General features: G+C 36.9%; 1 protein-coding gene across 4 annotated transcripts in view; it reads right to left on the bottom strand.

The window, feature by feature from the left end:
* Nucleotides 1-23,196, bottom strand: part of LOC122841643 (extended synaptotagmin-2-like) — a 40,077-nt gene extending 16,881 nt beyond the window's left edge. For 3 of the 4 annotated variants that reach the window (XM_044135117.1, XM_044135116.1, XM_044135115.1), the window contains exons 1-7: nucleotides 22,939-23,196; nucleotides 19,882-20,272; nucleotides 6,900-6,941; nucleotides 5,818-5,952; nucleotides 5,004-5,080; nucleotides 4,577-4,649; nucleotides 3,106-3,195 (exon numbers count right to left, since the gene is read on the bottom strand). In XM_044135117.1, the coding sequence (XP_043991052.1) occupies nucleotides 3,106-3,195; nucleotides 4,577-4,649; nucleotides 5,004-5,080; nucleotides 5,818-5,952; nucleotides 6,900-6,941; nucleotides 19,882-20,265 (801 nt within the window). In that variant the 5' untranslated portion in view covers nucleotides 20,266-20,272; nucleotides 22,939-23,196. The remainder of the gene's footprint in view (nucleotides 1-3,105; nucleotides 3,196-4,576; nucleotides 4,650-5,003; nucleotides 5,081-5,817; nucleotides 5,953-6,899; nucleotides 6,942-19,881; nucleotides 20,273-22,938) is intronic. The other variant, XM_044135114.1, reaches the window with a different exon arrangement.
* Between the last annotated feature and the right edge of the window lie 218 nt (nucleotides 23,197-23,414).

Genomic DNA, 23,414 nt, shown 5'->3' on the forward strand with positions numbered 1-23,414 from the left:
GAGGTGCTTTTTCAGCAATATCAAAATTAAAATATTTTGCAAAGCTGCAGTGGAATCACACAGAATGAAAACAGAGAGGAACCGGAACCATTTACTGATTTCTTTTTTACATTTTTTGTTCCAAATTTGAAAAGCAAACTCCAGAGCAGGCCTGCAGGGTTTCATTATGTTCCTGGCTCAATTCAGAACCAGTGAACCGACCGGAGTTTGAGTCAGGTGACATTGTTGGCATTTCTGTTGAGACACCTAATAATACAGAACCTCACTGCTCTATCGGCTATCAGATTATGTTGTGAGAGAAAAGAGTGAGAAGTCTGAATGTGTGTCAGTTTGTCCAGAGATAAGAAGAGACTGTGAAGCTTTAAAAGGTTATAAAACAAACTGTGAAAGATGTTACTGGAGATCAAAAAATAAAAGCAGGCAATGAAATTATGAAAAAATTTTAAATGTGTAAAAGTCTGCCAGTGTTTGTTTCTATCTTGATTTAGAGAAAAAAATACACCAACTGGCATGAATCTGTGGTTTTAGAAGTAGGCCAGCTTCACCACAGCGCAGCAAACCCAGACTGGGTACAGAGGAGGAGAAAACAGATGGGGGATTCCACAGAACAGCAGAGAAAATACTACAGCTAGCCACCCGTTCACGTCAGGCCCAGAGCGCGCAGTCACAGTCAAACTTTACCAGAACCGTGGATGGATTCTGCAGGGCAGTGGGACTGGTTTTTTCCAGGGCATGTTAAAACTGCAGCAGACTTCACTTTAAGAGTTAAAGCAGATGCCAGTCGCTGTCTTTCCACCAATGTTTTTTTATTGAGCATTGAATTAGGAAAAGTTCATGAAACGGTAAAATTCAAAATCACTTCTTCAATTTTGGAAATAAAGAATAAAAAGTGATGTTTGCTTGAGGTGGCATTTGAGTTTTCCAAGAAAGAGTAAATGTGAGTTGGAAACACATCAGCTGAATAAGTTCAGATGCAACAAACCTCATCATCCACTGCCAGGTCTGTGCCTTACCAGAGGCACGAGACTCTAAGCCCAGACCCCCAGTTTGAGGGAGAGGATTCTACATTTCTCTGAGATGTGGGCCTCATGCTAGTTTGTAATTTCTACATTTAACTTATTACAGCAATGTTTGGCGTCACAATCTGGTGAAATTATCTTTGCATTGCTTGATTGATTCGTTCCAAACCAGTAGATGGAAACACAAATTAGTCCGGAAAGCGCTTCAAAAACAGGAAGCAGACTACAACGCACAGCATTCTGGGTAAATACAACCCAAACAAACACAAGAGTCCAGAGCTAGCAGTAGAAATGGCTCGTAGTTTTTTTGTTAAAAACAAAAGAGAAATTCTACAACCACTGAAACCTGACGCCACTGCATTTTGTCAAGAAGGAGGTTTTGCTCCATGTCTTCTTTAGAGATTTTTGTGTTAACTTCATAAGTAGTTCATGGTGCAGCGCCCCCACAGGTGAGGAGGGGAACAGGTTGCTCAAAAGGTTTGGTTGGTTTGAACTGCAGCAGCTGTAAATGTAAAATGTAGCAATTTTGGTCCACAATTAAATCTACTGAACACTGATTATAATCCTTATAATTATACTCATAATTATAGCTTCATAATTTAGAAGAATTTCACAATGATTACTGAAAAACAAAGTTTTTTATATTGTGTCCAAACTTCTTCAAAGTCCACAAGCTAATGCGTGGTTTAAAATAAAAAATAAAAATAAAAACATTCAGTTTCCACCTCCACAGAATGGCAAAGTGGTGATGGAGGTGCAGAAACCTCTCAAGTTGAGACGGGAACATTTGAATTTGACAGATGTTGGTTTCTCCATAAACCCTATAGTACATTGTTTTTTATAACTAGGGCCAAGTCTGACAACTTAATTTGATATAGATTGGTACAACAACAGAAAAAGGTAAACTGGTTAAACCAACGAGACGGTTGGCTTCCTGGTGAGTCGGCTGTCAAACCACAGCTGTAATACTGAAAGCTCAGCATCCTGTCACAACTCACCAGGCTCACAGGGTGGAGCAGGGAGGAGGAAGAAACAACACCAACAACCAAACAACCACAAACCAGCAACACTGCACTGTGGCTGACAGCTTGTGTTTCAGACTAATGATGGAACATCAGTTACCGGTTGGTTTTTCTAAACCAAAGATGCAAGGGTTTGAGCAATATTTCTTCAGAAACAAAGAAGAGAGCAAGGAGTAAATAAATAAACTAAAATAAACTGTTTGATTGTGTTCATTGAGACTTTAAAGTCATCATCTGCAGTGAAGCTGTTCTTGCATCCTTAGTGTTTAAGTCTAAAACTGCAGTTTTGTGGCTTTGCTGCAAGTTTAGAAAAGTCTCACAAAGATGAGTCCAGTGACAGTACATGAAAAAGCACTACATCTCAAACTTCAGCATATTGCATGAGTGTTTTCTGTTGAAACTCACACTGGTGCACAATTTCATCAGCTGAAGGTGTTATTTTGAGCAGAATGTGAAAAAAAACTGTTGATTTTAGCAGAAAAAACTTCATATGAGCAAATATATGTGTGAATCATGTGAAATCATACTCTGATTATCTCAAAACATTTACTACCCACAAAAAAAAAACAAAAAAAGATATAAAATGTAAGTTAAATTTTATAAAAGGACAAAAATCTCCAAATTGAAGTTAGGAGCCTGCAGTTTTTGGTAAAATAAACATCAACAGTTGAACTGCAGCTGTTGGATGATGGGATAATTTCTTGTTTGTGTTTAGAGCATCTTGATGATGCTTCCTTTCCTCTGGGTGCTTCTATCAAAGCCTGGATCAGGAAGATAAACCATTCTGGACTGCAGGAAGGAAGACTGCAGTCAGGAAGTGAGGACACAGATAAAGAAAAGAAGAGACTCAAGTTGAAAACTGAGTTCAACCTTCAAAGACAGTAAACGTTAAAGGAAAATTTTTTTTTTGGACAATTTGTGTCTAGAAAGCGGCTTTGCATTCCTGAAGTGGTTAAACAATATGCTAATTTCTTTCAACCTGAGGGAGGGAGCATCACAATGTTACTTAAACTCTGTCAAAGTGAAAGTGATCAAAATCTGAGTGGAGGAATCAATGTACTCACAGGTTTATTGAGGAAAAAGACAGACAGGGCTCCGATCAGAGGCATGTCCCCCAGCAGAGGCTCCATCACCACCCTCAGCATGCCATGAAGCTGCAGACAACAAAACATCATCAAACTGTTTCTGCTTGGAAATTATCTCCAGATGTTGTTGACTTCTGGAGAACATAAGTCATATTTACAATAACTGGGTCTGAATTAAGTCTCAGAGTTCGGTGCTATTTCCCTTGTAGAGGATTTATTAGAGCAGATTTTGGAGTAAGACGTGTTCTCAAATGTTAACATTTATTTTACCAAAATATACAGCAACACAGAAAATTCTTTATGAAGCTGGAAATACAAAACATCCCTTTTTTTGTTCCCTTCTTTGTACTTAATTTGCGGCCTTATTGGTTCACATATTTATTGCAACAATTTATTAACTTTCAAAGTCTGAGAGCAAGAAGCCAAACCAGGGGCATTGAGGGGTATTTTTTTCTTCGTGCTGCTGTGAGTCAAACCTCAGACATGTAGACTGCTTGTCTGCAGCACCAAATTTGGACATGGCTTCTTGCTCTGAGCAATCACAGAGCACTTTGCTCATCAAAATCAGTCTGGTGAAAAAGATTGAAGATAGGCATTAGTTTTGTTTATGTCCGTTTCCTCCTGCAGCCCACTGCTGCCTGAAAGAGGGCACTTTATAAATAATGTGCAACGTATAATGCAGTCCCACAGGGACGGAGGAGGAGTCTATAAATAAAAGATGTGACAGAAGTGAAGAAAATAATGACTCATGGCTTATTGCTTAGAATAATCTAGTCAAGTTTGACAGGCAATGAAAAGCATCCATAGAAACTTTTATTGCAGCTGTAAAATGAACGTAAGAGGCAGACAATGACTGAGCTGCTGAGAAGCAGCAGTTTCTCTTCTCCCTGCTGATCTCTGAACAGCAAACATGGCCTGATCGGATGCCAACAGCTGAATGGATAACGTCTGCTTTATCAGACGCGAGTCAACACATTATGTAAAATTCTCTCTGAGGGGTCACAGATTATTGCAGGGGTCACAGCTAAAGGAATGAAGCAGAGCAGAGTCCTGTTGCTTGTGCATCAGATTTATGGGCGTACCAGAAACACACAAATACACACATAAACTTTTGTGTGTAAAAAAAAATTCAATTAACTGCATATATTTTGAATGATTAACTAATCAAAATTAACACGTTATAGTCAAAGAAAAAAACTACTTAAGAGAATCTTTTCTATCTTTAGAACTACAAATATTAATATTTAAATATTAATATTTACCACAATTCATTTTCTACTTCCATGTTCAAGATTCATTATATTTCCAGACCTTTTCAGGAACCTTTTCTCTTAAATATATTCACTACACAATGAACATTTCCTTGATGATAACTGTCTCAGTGCCTGAAGTTATTTATAGAGACTTTGGGGAAATTTTAATGTGAATTTTAAAAACAAATCAGTCGTACCTGTATGCTTTTGATTCCAGCCCTGCAGTAGAACTTCTTGATGTCGATGTCAATTTCTGTGTTACCAACAAAACTAAAAGTAAAAACGGGAGAAAAATAAGCAAATTCAACCTGTTAATAGATAAGACAGTAGTTAAGGGAAATAGATAGGCTGTGCTTTTTTAACAGAGGTAACAAAAAACAAAAAGAAGTGTTGCCCTCACTTTTGTTTCATGTCATATAATTACAGCCCTGCTGGCCTTTGGTTCTACACCAAGCAGACTTTAATCTAAAATTCCTGGGATTGATCTTCTGTTTAGTTTTACTCTTCTGCAGACTGGTTGTTAGGATCTGCAGGCAGCAATCTGCTGCTAAAACTACAAAATCAAAATAAAATCTTGTGTCTGCAGCATCATGGTGAGTTTGTGAAAGTAGGAGGGAGGCCTACCTGATCTGCAGGTCCATGATGACCTGCCTCTTGTCCACATTTTCTGTGTAAACCTTCACCCCGTTCACTCTGAGCGGCTGCACACACACACACACACACACACACACACACAGAGAGAAAACAAAAGTTGAAAGTTGAAAGTATTTGTCAGATGTGAGGAACAGTTTTCAGCTCAGGTGAATAATCGGCAGCTTTTCTTAAGAGAATCTGCTTCAGGAGCACAAAACGAATAAAAATAGAAATGCAACAACAGAGAGATTAAACAGTTACTCAAGATGTGAAACAGTTACTATTTATTTTAAAATAAGAAACAATTCAAAGTCTCTGCAGATCGTTGGAATGCCTTTAATCTTATCTGATGTTTTGAATACAGAGAGTGAATTTTTTTTTTTTTAAATCAAGAAAGTCAGAAGAAAAATAAGATCTCTGGTTCTGTAGATTAGAGCACAGAATAATTCAGCTCTATATGAAGTTAATCTATTTACAAACCTCCAAAATATAAGAAAAACATAGAAGCAGCTCGATGTATTACATAGACAAGTATCAGAAATGTAAATATCCAGTTTATGTTTTCTACTGGATATAGTTTATAAAAATCTAAAGAATCTGAAGGTATGATCCATGTTACTGCTGCTCTGCTCAATCTATAGATTTGACCTAGTAAAACTTTATTCTGCTGCAAATAAGATACTGACGACTGACATGAACTTCACAAAACCACCCAGAAGACTGAAAGCTGTGGCTTTAGGGTGATATAAACTGGAATCAGTGAGCTCAGAGGTGATGTTCTGAAGCCTGACTGTTTTCTCCCTACCTTGTCTCCCATGTCGATCTTGGTGAAGCAGAAGGTGCTGAGATGAGGGTTGGCACCCTTCACAGCCGGCTCGATGGTCTCCCTGAACAGTTTGTCCACAAACTGGCAGATGAACGGCCACATCTGCTTCACCGTCTGAAGCAAAGCAGAGAGAAATGGAAAATTCACTGGGGAAGAACTTTTCTTCAGGATAAATATTCACATCCAATCCTATTCGACCCCAATGATTCTCAGTCACATGTTCTTTTTCTTCCAAAATAAAGAGAAGCTGCACAGTAAGTAGCAGGCACGGCGCAATATGCCCAGTAGCTTCTTAATGTGTTTTTTTACTCTTTTGCATTCATGCTCAATATTGTTTTAGTTTGTTACATAAAATCCTAATCAAATAGATCAAAGCTTACAGATTTAACATGACAAAATGTGGAAAACTGCAAGCGGTGTAAAACTTTAGCAAAACTTTGTATTTTTATAATTGCTTTGCTGATTTCTTTACTTTGGCATTGATAAAATAAGTTCTCAAATTTAATTTGTTTTAATACCTTTCATCATGCAGTTTGCACCTAAACCTTTCATAACATGTACAGAGTCCAATAATGTTATTGATGGAAAGTTTTAGTGCTGAAGGTTCTAAAGCATGTCTGCACTTATTAGGTGAAAGAAGAAAAAAAACTAAAATGTGAAAACCAAAGTTCTCCCATTCCACACTCTGTCATCCTGCAGGAACATCTCAGGTAACGTCTGCTAGTGGTGTGATTTAAGGAGCACATATCACCGTTAACAGGTCCTGGAAATCTCCTCTGAGTGCGTACACAACATGTATAACGTATCATCACTATCAGTTTGAGTGTTTGGGTAATGATCATGGAATATTCTGGAAAGAAACGGTTACGGTCAGCGAATCTCTTCCAGGAACTGGTCAGATTCTCATGTCGCTATAACTGGGACGAGGTCCCTCAGGGCTCCAGGTTCGGATCCCTTAAGCCCTTTCTCACCACTTTGGCTTGGTAATAAGAGACCATGAGGAGTAATTGGTGGATGTCTGTGTGTGCTGGAAACAAAACAACAGAAGCTTCTATCGGTACCTTATTGAGCCACTCCACTCGCTCCACATCTGGATAATGAACCTGGAGGGAAACGGAAAGGTCAAAGTTAGAATCAATGAACTGCTGGTCTTTACTGGACCTCCACTCTCTAAAGTCTCTGTGTCAATATTTGTTTGTCTCGAGTCCCAAAACACAATGACTCTGTTCACATCTGGCACAAACATCTGTTCCAGACAACCTGACACACTCCAGATGTTTTGAGGACGGTTTTCCCTCCTGCCACCATTGGAGGTGATCTAATGCACCCGATCCGTATCGGTTTAGCAGTCCAAACACTAAAACGTTAAAATGCCCCCCCACTGACCTGACCAAACATTGCTGCAAATCTATTTGAAGCAGAGAATATTGTAAGAATATAGTTTTAAATTGCCAACTGTATTTTTTCAAAACTCACAGATTTTATTATGTATTTATTAAAATGTGTTTCCCAAAGGTTGTTGCACTAAATCACAAAACCACCAATCTACAACCATTAAAGTAATATTTTTTAAACATCTGTAACGTAAACTATATTTTATATGTCCGGATGGTTAATGTGAAATCTGTGATTTTGTAACATAAAAAGGTTTTAAACAATCATTTAAAGAAAATCCCATCTGTTTGAAGACGAAAACATTAGGGTGATGCTTGAATAAAAAAGTAGGGATGCACTGACATAAAAATCTAAGCTGATACCTGATATTATTATTGCGGTTATGTCCGATATTTACCAATATTATTTATGTCCTGCCCCTTCAACACCATTTAAAACCACACAAGTCATTGTTTTCAGCTAAAATAAAAAATGTCATGCAATGAAGACATTATTTTGAACTTCATCCAAAGGGGAAACGTCTTTACTGTCATGACTAACAAAAAATATTTTAGGCAGCGACTGACCTCTTGCATTGATGATTGTTGCTGTAAGTTGAACTCCAAAAATCCAGAATTATGCAGCAGCTTAGTCGTTGCTGATTTAACTATTCTACAAAAAATATTCTCTCATTTCCCTAAAATTTAAAAGTAAAATCCAAATCCTAACCAGTAGGTTTTATTGTGGTATGTAGAGTCATGATGCTCAGTTGACAGCTAACCTAATCATAGAAAACCTCCCAAAAAAAAACAAAAAAACATTGAGGTTCAGCGCCGGGGCTTGTGGGATATCTGTGACAACTGAGACAGGCTGATCACACTTCCACAGAGTCTGACAGGCTGCCTGTGCAGCAGCGGCACGGCTGTCATATAACCCACACACTGACAGGAACCTGCACAAGTTTATGTTTATAAGCGAGAAGAAAAATGTAATTTATTTAAAACACCCCGCCCAACATCTCCACACATCAGTTTGAGATGCAACTGGCCTTTTCTTTCCTCACTTCGGCATTCAGCACAGGCAGACGACATATCAGCCGATGTTTGTCATGTTTTATATTAATAACCGATAGTTATTTCTATCTTGCAGCTGGTTTCTGTTTCTATGATTTTCAACAGAAATTATTAAGGATAATTGTTCTTCAAGCTGCGACTAACGATTATATTAGTAATTGATCATTCTGATGATGATAGATTTTGGATAAAAGAAATTGGCACAGTAAACAGATGTTTAATTTAACTAGTTAAGCCTTTCTTCTTTTTTACACAACATTAGGAATACATAAAAAGATGCATATAAATAATTCAAACCCTTTTTTAAAGGAAGATAAATATTTTATTGCCTAAACTGAAATAAAATAACACAGCTTTAATGAATCTGATAAAGTTTAAACTATGCTACTGAGTCGTTTTGGCTAAAGTATATTTATAGACAAAGGCGTTTTCAGCTTAAATGCAAAATACAGTTTTCCCTTAATTAGTTGATTATTTCAATAATCAATTTATTCCGATTAATCTGATTAATTGTTTCAGCGCTAATTATTTTGTAACTATTTATTTGTGAGGTAGAAAGTGTAGTCAAATGTAAAAATCACAAAATGTCTCAATCACAATCTCCTGTGACCCAGAGCGACACACGAGGTCAGCCAGGAAGTACATCCAGTGTGACTCACATGCACAAAGTCATGCATCCAAAACTTAAACAAACAACCTCACACTGATGACATCATCATCATCATCATATGATGATTTTACATACTAGCCTGTCTAGTTTATTCTGATGTAAACAAAGAAAGCATAGAAACAGTTTAATTGTAAATCATCTATTCTTATAGAATAGAGTCAAAAATAATACAAGTTTGTTGAACTTGTAAAGGAAAACACCTGGAAAGTAAAAAAAATCTAGATGTAACTGTTGTTACTTTGGTATTTATGCGAAAATAATGTATCAGGACGTCGGATGAAAAGCTCACTGAACAGCTGAATGTTTCACAAAAAGCCAAACAGACCTGAATATACAGAGCTAAAAGAAGAAGAAAATAATTAGTTCTCATTAAATCCAACTGACTCCAGGAACACAGGGAAGTCAAACATGAGGTAAAATGCAGCTAAATATGCAAATGAAACACAAATCCTGTGTTGTCACAGTGTGTGTTCCTGGAGGTTTATTAAAGGTTAAACATGAGGTGAAGCTGCTGCAGAATGTTAGTTCAGCCATTTGTCAAGCAAGCTGTCTCTGAGATAAAGAGAAATGTTTCAGGTGCATGGCTAAAATGTTAGATGAGACAGCAAAAATCTAAAGCTAAAACAACAACAACTGACAAGCAGCGGCGTCAAGTAAAAAGTTTATTTTAGGTGCAAACAAGACTAAATGACTCAGCTTTTAGAGGAAAATGCAGAAAACGGATGTAAGAACTTCAAATACAGACATGCAGAAACTGTAAATAAAGTCTTGTGGAAACTTAATCATCATTTGCCGTTTCTGGATGATTCAAGATGGAAATAAGGAGCAGAAGACTGTGATAGCAGAATTTTTGCTCCTTAGATATCAACACAGTGCCAAAGAGGAAAGATATCAGCAACAGCCTTTGAGCAGCAACTGCAGTGGCCGACCACTGTGGGAAAGGGTTTATTTCCAACAAATCTATTTATAGGTGAGAAATAGTTAACATGTTGTCACAATCCAGCGATTGCAGAAATTCCTGTAAAATAAACATATCCTTGCATTTTTTCACAATCATGCATAATCGTAAGATTTTTGCTACTTTTCTGCAAAAATACTAGAAAATATAGCGTTTTTGTGACACTAACTTCCACATGCAAGTGGCAGTATTTCTTGATGTTATTTTGTAGTCCGTGATCAAAATGGACAGAAGCAGAAATTTAGCTTTAAAGTTTTTTAAAGTATAAAAACGTTTGTGTACAAACTCTCTGCTTCTTTTTTTTTCTGATCTTGTTTTTTAATACGTAGATTTGGAAGGGGTTTAAAAAGGAAGAAATATTGTAAATAAATATTTCTAACGTATCACCATAAAATACTTTTTGCCATCAAAATGAAAATCACAAGAACAATCGCAAACGTTGGAAATTTTCATCCCATCAAATTCAGTCTTTGTAAAGTAAATTTGCAGCATCTGAATTAGTCAGATGCAACCGAAACTATTTTACGATGGTTTTAGAAACTATGTTGGATTGGATAAAGGAAACTGAATTAAAAATCAACACAAATAACTTCTCCAATTGTGAAGCATGGTGGTAAAAATCACAAAATGTCTCAATCACCTTTGATAAGTGCATGGAAGTTTTCAAGAGTCAAACATGAGGCGATTTATGCGACAGATGAAATTTGGCCCAACCAACTTGTCTCGATATTGGGACAATAAACTCTGCCGGAGCAGGAAAAATATAAAAGAATGGCTAAAAAGACTAACACCTCTGCAAGTCTAAACCTAAACCTGCTGTTAATTCTTCCACCATGAGTTGATAGAATGATACAGTAATACAGAACATGACAGCGGAGAAGTTTTACTGCTAAACGTTGTTGTGTTGTCCTGAACTGTCGTCTTGAAGCTTTATGTGAAAATAAAAGACGAGTCAGATGGAGTCCATACAGCTTGATTCAACACGTGCTTCGTTCTTCAGGTTTTAACAGGTAAAAACATGTAAATGTGTTTATTTTTCTCCTGTAATTTATGACCAAAAGTGAAGCTTACAGAATGAGAGAGCAAGAAAAACAACAACTGGGAGCAAAACTTCAACAATAAACATTTATTACTTTGAGTCACCAGGGAACCAATTCATTTTTCATGAATAACTCATAAAACCAGAGACTCAAAATGAAAGAGGTCATTTTAGGTTTTCCGTTTCTCCCACCAAAATCATTTATTATAACACTGGATTGAGAAAAAACCAACTGATCTTCACATACATAACAAAAAATTTTAAAATAATCCTTGATTTAACTAGTAAATCTTCCAGTTTGTGTGATAAGTTATATTCTGACTTTTCAGATTTAATGTTAGTTGGATAATCTGCAGTGTCCTTACGTCATTTAACTTGTTAATGCAGTGCACAAACACGCATTTCAGGATCATGTTTCATGCCTGCAGCAACAGCAGCGCAGACCTCCACAGGTTCTGATCCACAGAGCTGTTTTCTATCCAACCGCAGTTTAAAAAAACAGGATCAGGGGGCGTGCCGTGGTGGCGCAGGGGATACTGCAACCCATGTTTAGAGGCATTGAGTCCTCGATGCGGCTGTCGCGGGTTCGACTCCCGGACCCGACGACGTTTGCCGCATGTCTCCCCCCCCTCTCCTGTCCACCTACTGTCATATAAGGGACACTAGAGCACACAAAAAAATAAAAAAATAAAACCGGATCAGACTTCAGGCAAAACCATGACTCACTGAAGACTGACTGTTGGACAGCCAATCAGCAGCAAGCTGAAGCATCTCCTTTTTGTGCTTCTGATGAGAGTCATGCTTCAGCTATGCACCAGCTGTGTGGAAATCCCACACTTTATTTCAGCCACACCTCCAGCTCAAAATCTGAGCGCAAGAGGAGGAGACGAGTGAAAATGTAAACTGCAACAAAAATCTCCTCTTCCCAACATGGTGACAGCACAACAAGCTGCTTACGCCTGGTTCACATGAATTTTAAAACTGTCTGGCAATTTTCAAAACCTAAGAGATCACACAAAACAATAAAAAAATCTAACTGGTTTGTGTGATGTTGAGTCACACAAATGGATTTCCTTCAACATTCAGATGCCGGATGGGAACTCTCTCAAAACCTCCTAAGACCAAACATGGCTGACTGGGAAAAAGCAATGCCAAAGGTTTTTCTCTACCTTTAACAGAAGTAAATTTACAAAGGTGTCTACGACGGTCACCAGACTTTCTGGGCCTTCATGACAGTTATTTTGTCCTTTTTTATTTTATTTTTTTTTTACAAATGAAAATGTGAAATATTGCAGAGTTGTTCTCAGTCTTTGGTAATTACAATTGACAACATTGTTTTGTTTTGCGGTTTGAGACCGACATCATCGTCCATTCCACTTTGCAAAATACCTCTACCTCGGTCAGATTGGATGGAGGATATTCATGAAGATCAGTTTAAGGTTTTGCCTCAGATTCAGGACTAGAATATTCTAGCATCAATATACCTGAATCTGAACCACTTCATCTGTCCTTTCAACTGACGTGTCTGCTGCACCAACTGCAGAAAGTAAAGAGGCAATAATACTTTGCAAGACACAAGAAAAAACAGGCTACTGGGGATTGGCCAAATACAATCACCTGTAGTTTTTATTGGTTCAAATCAAAGTATTCCTACACATTTAAAACACTGAGTAAGCAAATCGCATTGAAGGCCGTCCACAATAATTTAATATGACACACTCTCATTTCAACATGAGAAATGAAGCTGCAACATCAGCCATCTGAGCCACAGCGAGATAATGCAATAGCAACTCTTAAACCTGAAGACTTCTGCAGCAAGGTCCACACCCAATTTACAAAACTATAACCCATAAAACTAACATTCAAACCCATTACATATGTTGCAATCTTTGTAAAAGGGTTTGTGTTTCAATCCGCCTGCAGCAGAGTACAGTCTGGCTTCAGTTTGGTTTTCATACGATTATCAGACAGCAGCCTATCAATTAAAAGATCGGGTAAAGTTTAGTTGGATCTGTACAAAAACCTCAAAAATAGTTTCACACTCCAGCTCACCATGTATGAAACAAGATAAGGAGAGAAAGAGCAAAAAAACTGGGAGTTTTTACATTTTATAAACACGAACATGTTTTTTTAGTGTCTGACCTGCAGATCACAAATCTGATCAATTTCAATCACTCATTCACCATCAACATTTAATCTAACAGGTCTTTTCTATGATCTCTATTAAAAACTGAAAGTGTACTAGTGTCTAGCATAGATCAGATACCAATCATCAATCTAAAATGTAATCAGTCCAAACAAAAGTCAATTAAAAATAACCAAACATGAGAAAAAGACATTATCTTCTTCACAATGATGCAGATATTAGCAATGAAAGAATAATAAAAAATAAAAAAAACTGACAAAAACAGCTAATGAGAATTATCCAAGAAAACAACATTCAATAAAATAGAATATGTAAATATTAACATGCAGACTTTTCATCATTCTGCTTAAAATGAAACAAAGCATTGAAAACCCCCTGACTTCACATTAATGCAATCCCACTACAAAACGTTATACCTGTGGGTTGCAAAAATATCATATCTCCAGTTTCTTTACAGTAAAAAATTATTTTTACTACTGTTTTCCAATTTATATTAACAGCTCTTAAAAACACCATGACTCAATAAAAAGATTTAAAAACACCATGACTCAATAAAAAGATTTAAAAACACCATGACTCAATAAAAAGATTTAAAAACTCCATGACTCAATAAAAAGATTTCTACCCAGATTCTATTTAGTGTGTACAATTTTGCTAATCTGTATGATTTAAGAAATATGTTGACAATTTAAAGACTTTAAACTTAGTTTTCTAATGCAAAATATTTTTTACTTTTTACTTTCAAACTAAAACATCAATTGAGTAAATTGACACTTTCTACGTATCAAACAGTAAAACAAACATTTATATCATGTTTACTGTGTGAAATGAGCTTAACTTTAACATTAGTGTTACCGTTATTATTGGTATCATTTAATTTTCATCCTACTCATGGTTCATAAACCATAATATTGTTGTTTTGAGACCATTTTCAAATAATATGATGATGATGGCATAATAATTCAAGTTTGCCCTCCCAATGATCCATAAACTTTAATGTCTAACAAACATTTAACACTGGAACTGGAAGACATTTTAAGAATTCAAAAATAAATAAACAAAAACACCTAAAAAAAAATAAATAAATAAAATGGCGATTGGTCTCTAAAAAGGGGCTAGTGAAGACTGATACATCAGACTGAAGTCTGAGGCTTAACTATTTCATTAAAACATACGTTTTCAAGTTTAGTTAAAGAAAAAAACTTTAACTTCAAATATAAAGCAAAGAATATAGAAAACAGCTCAATCTTTCAGTTAATGCAGCTCGTCGACATTTTTTAATCACTTATCATCCATGATCCTCATCTCTCCCACTTCCAGTCATACTGGTTGTTTCCTCTAAACGCTGCAAACGGCTGATTCTCCACCTGAGACTAAAGGTAGTTTGAATGGATTTAAATGGAAACCAGCTCCCAGTGAGGCTTACTAAGCCTATTTGGCTCCAGGGATGAACAGCGACGCACTGTATCGCAACACAAAAGGCCGTCTGTTTCAACAGGGAGCCGATTGTTCAGTAGATTTACTATTTTTCACACACTGATATTTTACATGTACTACAACATGGGAGGTGCTAAAGGACAAAAACAGTTATGTTAAGGCGTGGTTTAGATATTTTTCATATAAAAAAGACAAATATTGCTTCTACAAATTCAAACGATGACGATAAAAACGTGCAGATAAAACACTTGTAGGTGAAAGTAAAGGAGAGGCTTTTCTGTTCCTTTAACATGGTTTCCATTCCTCCTGCATAGCGAAGCAGAGAGCAGCCCGGCCCTTTGGCACTTCGGAACGTGAGATCTCCACCCAGGCCGTGTCAGACCAGTGCACACATATGAAGAGTAGGAGTAGAAGGAGGAGTAGGAGTAGGAGTAGTAGGAGGAGGAGGAAAGAGGAAGGAGGAAGGAGGAAAGAGGAAACCGCTCCACTACTTCATTGCTGCTGGTTGTGAAAAAACGCTGAACAGACTGACTGTTTCCTTCAAGATCAACACCAACGGTGGAGGGAACAAAAAGGGGTTTCACCAAAACCGTTCTATTCACCATCAAGTCACGTCCAATAATAACTCATCTCAAAAAAAACTCTTCTGACTCAGACTTGCCTCAACTTCACTGTAACTTTCAGAGAACAGGATTATTTAGGACATTGCACCAATTTAACCTTTAGATGTCTGAATTAACTTAGCTGTTTTTGAATATTTTTTATTTTATTTTCATCTTCAGCACAACTACAACCTGTCAGACCACACTTCATTTAAACCTACTTTTACCAAAATAACCAACTTATTACATAAGCTGGTGTAACTTAAGTTAAAGTGTAAAATTTTAGGGGTTTTTTCTTCCACAATATCTCTATTAAATTAAATTCTGTTTATTTATATGGCACCAATTCAAAACATGTCAACCAAAAGTCATATAGGGCCTTAAGCAGAAATTGTTTTGGGGCCCATTCTGTTTAAAACATGAGCACCATTAACAGATTTCAGTACAAATGTGGGGAAACCTGGGAGAGGGGGCGGAGCCTATAACTTGCTGAGATGTTTTTATGGACAAACCAAATCTCAAACACAAAGAAAAGGTCAAACTGCCAAGTCTATACAAATTCTTTAAATGTTAAAACATTTTGGTTTATTAATACAGAAACCATCAAAAACAAACTAGATAGCTATACAACAAAAAAATTTAAATAAATAAAAAAGTTATTCAAGCTATTATAAGCAGATGCTTAGAACTGGCTCTGGTCTGAAAAACAGTGAATTCAATCGAATCATCCGGACACATTTCCTGTCAAATACATAAATTCCTAATGGATTATGTCAAACAATGCAGTCAAGTTCAGTTTATTTTCAAATTATTTTAAAAGTTGTGTTTTTTCCACTGACGGATTGCATGGAGTCAGTGATTTGCAGCAGACAAGCAGGTTGCTTGTTTACATCTCCAACCTGGAATACGCTCTTTTCCTATTCCATCTTTTTCAGACTATTAAAAATGGAATAAAAAACCTGCACAGAAATATCAGAGCTTACAAACAGTTCAGTGAAAACAGAGCACTGCTTTTACAAACTTCATTTTTGCCTCTAATTTCACCGCAGCAATGCTTTTTTGGAGGAAAAGGAATAACTGAGGCAATGTTCTCTCCAGGCTTCATAAATATGCTAATTTGTTCAGTCTGAGTTGTTTGGAAGCGTTATGGTAACAACAGAAAACATTAGACTGGTTCTGACTGTAGTTTACCCATCTGACTTCATTCCTTCAGAAACAAATAATTCACACTTCTGATACACTGACCAGATAGCTTCTTCATTTTCTACTATAAAGTTTATATGTTTAAATGATTAGAGTTAACCAGCTTGTTTCCCTCAGTGATCACATGAATAACTTTAACAACATTCCTTTTATGCTCCTCTGGTTTTCCAGCCTTCTGGTTAATCAAGTAATTATGAAGAACAGCTGAAACTGAACTACTTTCCAAAGCTTGACTGTGAATCTGACTCTATATTCTTCATTTCAGAGTTGGTTTAAGACTTTGGAGGACAATTAAAGCCAAACTTAAAAAGCTGCAAAACAAGACCAACGACCCGGAACGATAAAAACCGAGCCGCCCTTTGTTTCTACTACAGCAGAACATGAAAGAGCCGTTCACTGTGAACTTATTTTCTCAGTAACCAAAGTGTGCCATTAACTCAGAATCTGTGCTGCTGCCCACACTGCCGATCAAATCTCATTCCAGGAATATTTGCAGGGAGGCAATATCAAGTCCAGGAGAGAATGAGGCCACTGAAATATCATCAGAACTGCTTGACTGCTCTCCTTACCACCAAGAGTGTGTTTATTCAATATCACACTGTCTATGTCTCATTCTTACACCACTGGGTTCGTTATTATTAGGTCAATCCATCATTAACTGGTGCAACTGATTCCATGCAAGAGTTTCTCATCAAATAATATTCGGTTTAAAAATACTCAACAAGATGAACAGCGTTGTGCACGTCAACCAGATAAATACAGGTAACGTTTTCTCCATAAGGAAAATAAAACATAAATAAATAAATAAAGATTGCCTTATAAGTTGTGAGCTATGAATCTGCAGTGACCTCGGCGTAATCTCAGAACTGTGTTCAGGTCGAACTGTGGGATGCAGATAAACTCCTACTGAGGAAGACTGAACATTACGTTCTGCTTGTTGATAAAAATTTGATTAATTATCCAATTACAAAACCCTGAACTAGCTTTATAAAATTTCTAATGCTCATTAGACAACTACAAATAAAACATCTGACAGTCCTTTCAGAGATTTCCAGTTCTGTATCAACTTATTAACCTTAACACCAAAAAAATTTACATTCTGGGCAGAGATACAGAATGCCATATTATTATTATTATTATTATGAACGGTTTTTCCAGCAGGTATTAACCTGATCAACTCCAGATCCACATTATAAGAACTAATATGGACTTGTCTCTATTTTTGTATGCATTTTTTTTTTTTATGTCTTCACTGCTGTTTGAACAACAATTTGCCCCCAGGGGATAATAAAGTTTACTTAATTAATTAGATGATTTTCTCAAATATTAAATGTATGTATTTTTGCAGCCAGGATAGATAAATTCCCTCTAGATTCCAACATGTCAGAGCGGATAGCCCCAGATGTGAGCTCTGAGCAGACTGCGTGAAAGTGGCACGGGGAGCTCTGAGGTCAGTGTGACAGAGGTGAACCAGATACAGTATCTTCTGTGAGGACAGCGAAGCAGTGGCGAAGGCTGAGTGTCGTTCAGGGCCAAAGTTCACTGCTGCTTGCCACAGTTTCACCTCATGTATCAACTCGTTAAATTAGGAAAACACTGAGCTGTTAAGCAGCTCTGTCTGATTTAATTAGAAACGCTGCAGCAGGTTAACACCTCTGTGAACTACATCTAGTGAAACGCAGTAGTCAGCAATTTCCTCTCCTCTGTTATGGCTGTTATTGATGACCATCATAACCGTGCTGCTCAGTAATAAGCTGTGGGCTTATAACATGAAAGATGGCATCGCTCAATCTGCAGCACTGACAAAGAAACTTCAATTAAAAGACTCACATTTTTATCATGTACTATTTCTCTTTAACTGCACTTGCAGAAAACTTATTTTACTTTTAAGAAATCAGACAAATGTAAAACCTAAGGATGAAGCGATCCACTTTTGTCACTTCTGATACCGATATCTGAGTATCAGTTTCGGCTGATACCGATCCGATTCAGAAAAACAGTGCTTATTTTAAAAACAGACATAGATGTACTGCAATACAAAAGTATTTGATGACTCCATGAGTGCAGCAATTAAATTAATTAAATACACCAGTGGCTTCACAAGCTTGATTCAACTTTACTTTGTTCAGTTTAATTAGGAGTTTAACAGCCAATGAAAAATAAATAATACAGAAACTGAAACTGATAAATACAATAGGTTGACTATTGTGGTCAAACCTGTAAAAATAAACTGCAACAAAAGTTTAGTCAAATGTTTGAGAAATTGCAAAAAGATATTCTGAATATAATGAAAAATAAATGATAAAGCATGACCAGAGTCACTCAGAGCACAAAACATAAAGTTAGACTGACTAGACCCTGATATCCACGCTAAACTATTTTTAAAATTGTGACCAATACAGATATTAATATTGAATCAGTGTAGCTCTAATAATAAAATCTAAAAGAGCTAGTAAGGTGAGAAAATAAAATCCTAATGAATCGATTCATATGAGCAAAATTTTCCACCCCAACATATCTGATCTTTTATGCACACGCCCACTTCAAATACATTCCTGCATTCTCAGCATGCGAGGAACTGGTAATGTGTCACGTTCGGCATGCCATTTGTCAAGACGAAGAAAAAATGACAGCAACGTGGAAGATGTGTGTTCAGTCGGCCTCCTCCTCGTCCATTTCATAACCTTCACTACACACCGAGGGGCAAGAATGACAGGAATTACAGAAGAGAACTTCAACAGTTCACTGGCTTTTAATTGCATTTCTAACAAGAGAAATGAAAATAAAGCAGTTATATTACTTATATTACTAGTTTTGTTTTCAAAAGCAACAAAAACGTCTGAATTAAGCCCGTCACAATAACAAATTCTCCTGGACAATAAACTAATCCAGAAGTTATTGTGATATGATAATATTGTTGTTTTAAGACCATTTCAAGCAATGTATTGATAATGGCACAATAATGTATATTGCCAAATCAAAAACCAATAAACTTTAATCTTGCTAAGAACAGGAAGATGGCTTAAATTTCCAGCAACCAAAAACGATAAATAAAACCGAAAGAGAAGCCAAACACAACCAAAACCCTACATAAAATGAATTAAACAAAATTGCCCTTAAAAAATATTAATCATCTAAATGAAAATTATTGAGTTAATTTTAATTCATCTTGGGACTAATTGATTAATTATGGAAATTGAGGAGTTGCAAGTCTGGACAGATTCAGACTAAAAAACCCTCTGGGTGGAAAGTCTTGCAGAAAACAATAAAAAAAAAACATTCATATGAACTGCTTCATAATAAACTAAAGATTTCTGATATCATCCTTTTTTAGTGTTGGACAAACCAGTGATTGAACAAGGACGTCTTATTTTAACAGATTTAAAGAGCTACTTAATACCAAGTCTAATCTGGAGTAAGAGGGTAAAAAGGAGTCTGTTAATCGTGGCTGAGATTCTGCCCCTGATCCAAGATGTTTGATGCATTGCCACATTCCTAAGTAAAGACAACAAAACGTTGATAGAATCAAATCTGAACTCACCCAGGGTGGCAGCTCCGTTGCTGGCAGACTCTGCTTCGCGGTCGTATCCTTGTGATCTAGGAAAGCCAAAGCCCGGTTTATCCTGTAGTCCTTGCTGCCATGGTTCTTCCTCCAGTAAAAAAGCATGGCGAGTCCAATCAGGACCCAGCTAAAGCTAAACTCAAAGTATCCCAGCACGTAGATGGGGAATATGACAGCAAACGTTTTGGCAAATTTAATCCACATTTGAGAGACGTCTGTCAGTGAAGACGGCTGCTCTTCTACCAGCTCCTCCGGGGCCAGAGGCAGACCCGGTGACGGCGGTACCTGGTCCGCGTTGGGCGCCGGGACCGGTCCATTCGCCCTGGTGCCTGGTCCTGCTGCACCCTCCATACTGTTGCTCATTTCTTCACTGTAAAGACATTTTTGGCAGTGACTTACAGGAGAGCTTTTCACAGTATTTTCACAAGGATACGGAGTCGTCCTCGGACAAAACGCTCTTATAGGGTGGTGACAGCGCTTTGGCACACCGCAGAGACAGACAGACAGAGCTGGCATGGGCCGGGGAAAAGCTGCAACACTGGCAGCCAGCTGGCTAAACATAGCGCTAAATAAACTGGCTGGAGTTAGAAGTGAAAGAAGAAGGTTATGACTTTGATTTGAATATTAGAGCAGGATTTCAGGGCTCAGAAAACAATGAAAACAATGTAAACAAGGGAATAAGTGTGAGACAAGACATTATTATTGCAGCAGGTATAAAGCTCAACTGTCTATTAAAAATAAGATTGTTTAAGCTGCTACAAAAATAACTGGCAAGGTATTTATTACTGTTGGGTAGAGCTGGAAAGTAAATCAAATATAATAGATATGGCAATAGATGAATATCAGTAGATAAAACATCTGAGAGAATAATTAATAAATTCACTGAGCCGCACAGCATTCTGGGCGATGTAGGCAGAGGAAAGGCAACCTCTTACAGCCAGCTAAGCTAGCTTAGCTGGTGGCATCAACTGACACTCACTCTTTGGTTACCTAGCAACTCACTCACTCTTTGGTTCCCCAGCAACAACATGTTGAGCAACTTCCTCTGCAGCAGTTTAAAGTTTTGCCACTGTGTCTCATAACTGATTAAAAATTAAAAAAAACAGTGTGGATAAAAGTAATTAAGTAATCGCATTTTCCAAAACATTTTAAAAAAATAAGTAACAAACTTCCTCCTTCTGAAGTGTAGTTATACTAAACAAATGTAATTTTTTTGTAATTAATTGCTTCTTTAAATTTATGATTTAAATTATTTAAGAAAGAACTGATCAATCACATTGACTTTTGATTATTACGTTGACTGCAAAACTGTAGGAATGGGACAATTAAAACCCTTGGTACATCTTTAAACCAGTGGTGTTGAAATCCAGGCCTCGAGGGCCGGTATCTTTCAACATTTAGCTGTATCTCTGTCCAACACACCTACAGCAAACCTGAATTACGTCCAGCATGCAGTCAGTTTTTAATAAGTTTGACCTAAATAGCTACATGGTGATAACCCCATTAAATAAAAATAAACATCAGGTACAACAATAAATTCAAAAAATTGTTTTTATATGACAAACTTAGATGAATATAGCTTGTTAAGATTTAGATTAATAGCACTATTATAAAACGTTGGAATGTGAAAAGTCACCTTTGCTATGTATAAATTAAAAACCTTTATAAATACCACTGCTAGAAATCTATGGTAGCAACTGCCATCTAGAAACTCTACATCCTATAAATGTCAACTACTTCAACTCATTTGAAGCAATTATCCTGACTTTTCTTTAAAATCAAACTTCCTTTAAATACAGTTTGATCCCCATAAAACGCTGTTTTGTTATTTTGTTGTAAATTGTTATTAAAACAAACTTTCTTCTGCACATTCCTGTGGAGACGCCACATTAGGCATTAGGAAATTGCTCAGATTACTTTTGAGTATGCCCAATTGTAACTTTTTTGTTGTTACATGTTTTCATTAAATATCTCCCACATTGTGTTTACTTGTGAAACATTTCAGCTGCATTTATTTAACCAACAATAGCACGCATAAATATAGTACTAAAGACGAACAGGGCTGACTTCATCAACTACTTTGAGCCAGGTAGCTATAAAATTCAAATGCACTGGTTAATATATTCTAATAAGGTTATTTACAAGTTTCAATTATATTTCCTGCACATCTGCCGCTCCACCCATTACTGCAGTTGAAAACGACACTAGAGGCAGACAGATGGAGTTAAATGAAACATAAAAGGTGGAGTCTTTTCAACTCAAATGCTTTCAGTGTTTTCAAACCTCAGCTGATCTGCTGGATTCGTATCCCTTTTGTGATGTCATCTACTGACATATATATACAAATCTGCATGTTTTCAGTGCCCTTAAAAAAAGATGTATTTTGTGAAGTCCTGCAATCCTGCATGGCATTTTTTACTGCCATTGAACAGAAAGAAGCTACTTGGTACCATCCTTAAAACAAATGCTACTATAAAAAATAAATCAATCTTGTGCTTAGCGAATTAATTATTCCACAGTATGTTGTTATTAAAAGTCAACTTCACCTGATGTCATGCCATCTAAAAAGTATTAAAAAGAATATTAATAGTGAAATAGTGAAAATACAGGAAAACTATGCAGGCCATTCAGTTAAATTCGGTTTCAATAATAAATTCCCAACTCTTTTGGTTTGTTTAATATTTTAGCTTTGAAAAGTCTCTTACTTCATTCCTCTACCATTACTCACTGCAACGAATGCTCAAAGCTGTTATGAAAGCAGAGATTTAACCAACATATTGAATGGGTTTTTTAGGGTATGTCAAAGCCGAATCAAATAAAATGGAATAATTAACCAATTTTTTATCAACAAACCACTTTTGATGAGTCTATATTTGATGTTTGATATAATTTATCTTAACTGGAGCAGTTTCTGAACCGAGTCCGCCTGACGACACAGTGACACGTATGAAGGCACTTCACCGGTGTTACGTACAGTAAAAAAAAAAACAACTACTTGTTCCTCAACGGCTAAAACTGAGCAAACAGCCCACTTACCTATATCCTCCAGCAGCATTCGCTCTACCCGAAACAAAAAACAGGGAAAATTCAATCAAACAGCTGCTTCCTATGCATGCCGACCAGCTAAACTCCGACAACCCTCTTGCCTTCTCTGTTCATCCTCCAGTCTGTTAAGGAGAGCCGTCAGTTTCAGCAAATCTGCAGGAAGCTGTCATCGCGAGAAAACAGGTCACCGACAAGGAGGGAGCTTCAAACAGACCCAGCTGCAACAGACCCGGGCGCCATCTTGTGGCGGAAAATAACGGTCACGTTATCCAAACCACTCAGCTCGTCCATTCATGGTGGAACGTTTAGTTCAGAGAGGCAGGTGTAAAAACAACAGAAAGACGGTTTGACTATATTTAATGAGAGGGAATATTCAGCTGACGCCAAAATTATGTAGCCTATTAATATAAGTAAATAAAAAAAAACACCATTCTGAAATAAGGTTTAATTACCCCTAAGTTACATTA

This window comes from Gambusia affinis, linkage group LG12 (genome assembly GCF_019740435.1).
Source record: "Gambusia affinis linkage group LG12, SWU_Gaff_1.0, whole genome shotgun sequence".
Classification (NCBI taxonomy): domain Eukaryota; kingdom Metazoa; phylum Chordata; class Actinopteri; order Cyprinodontiformes; family Poeciliidae; genus Gambusia; species Gambusia affinis.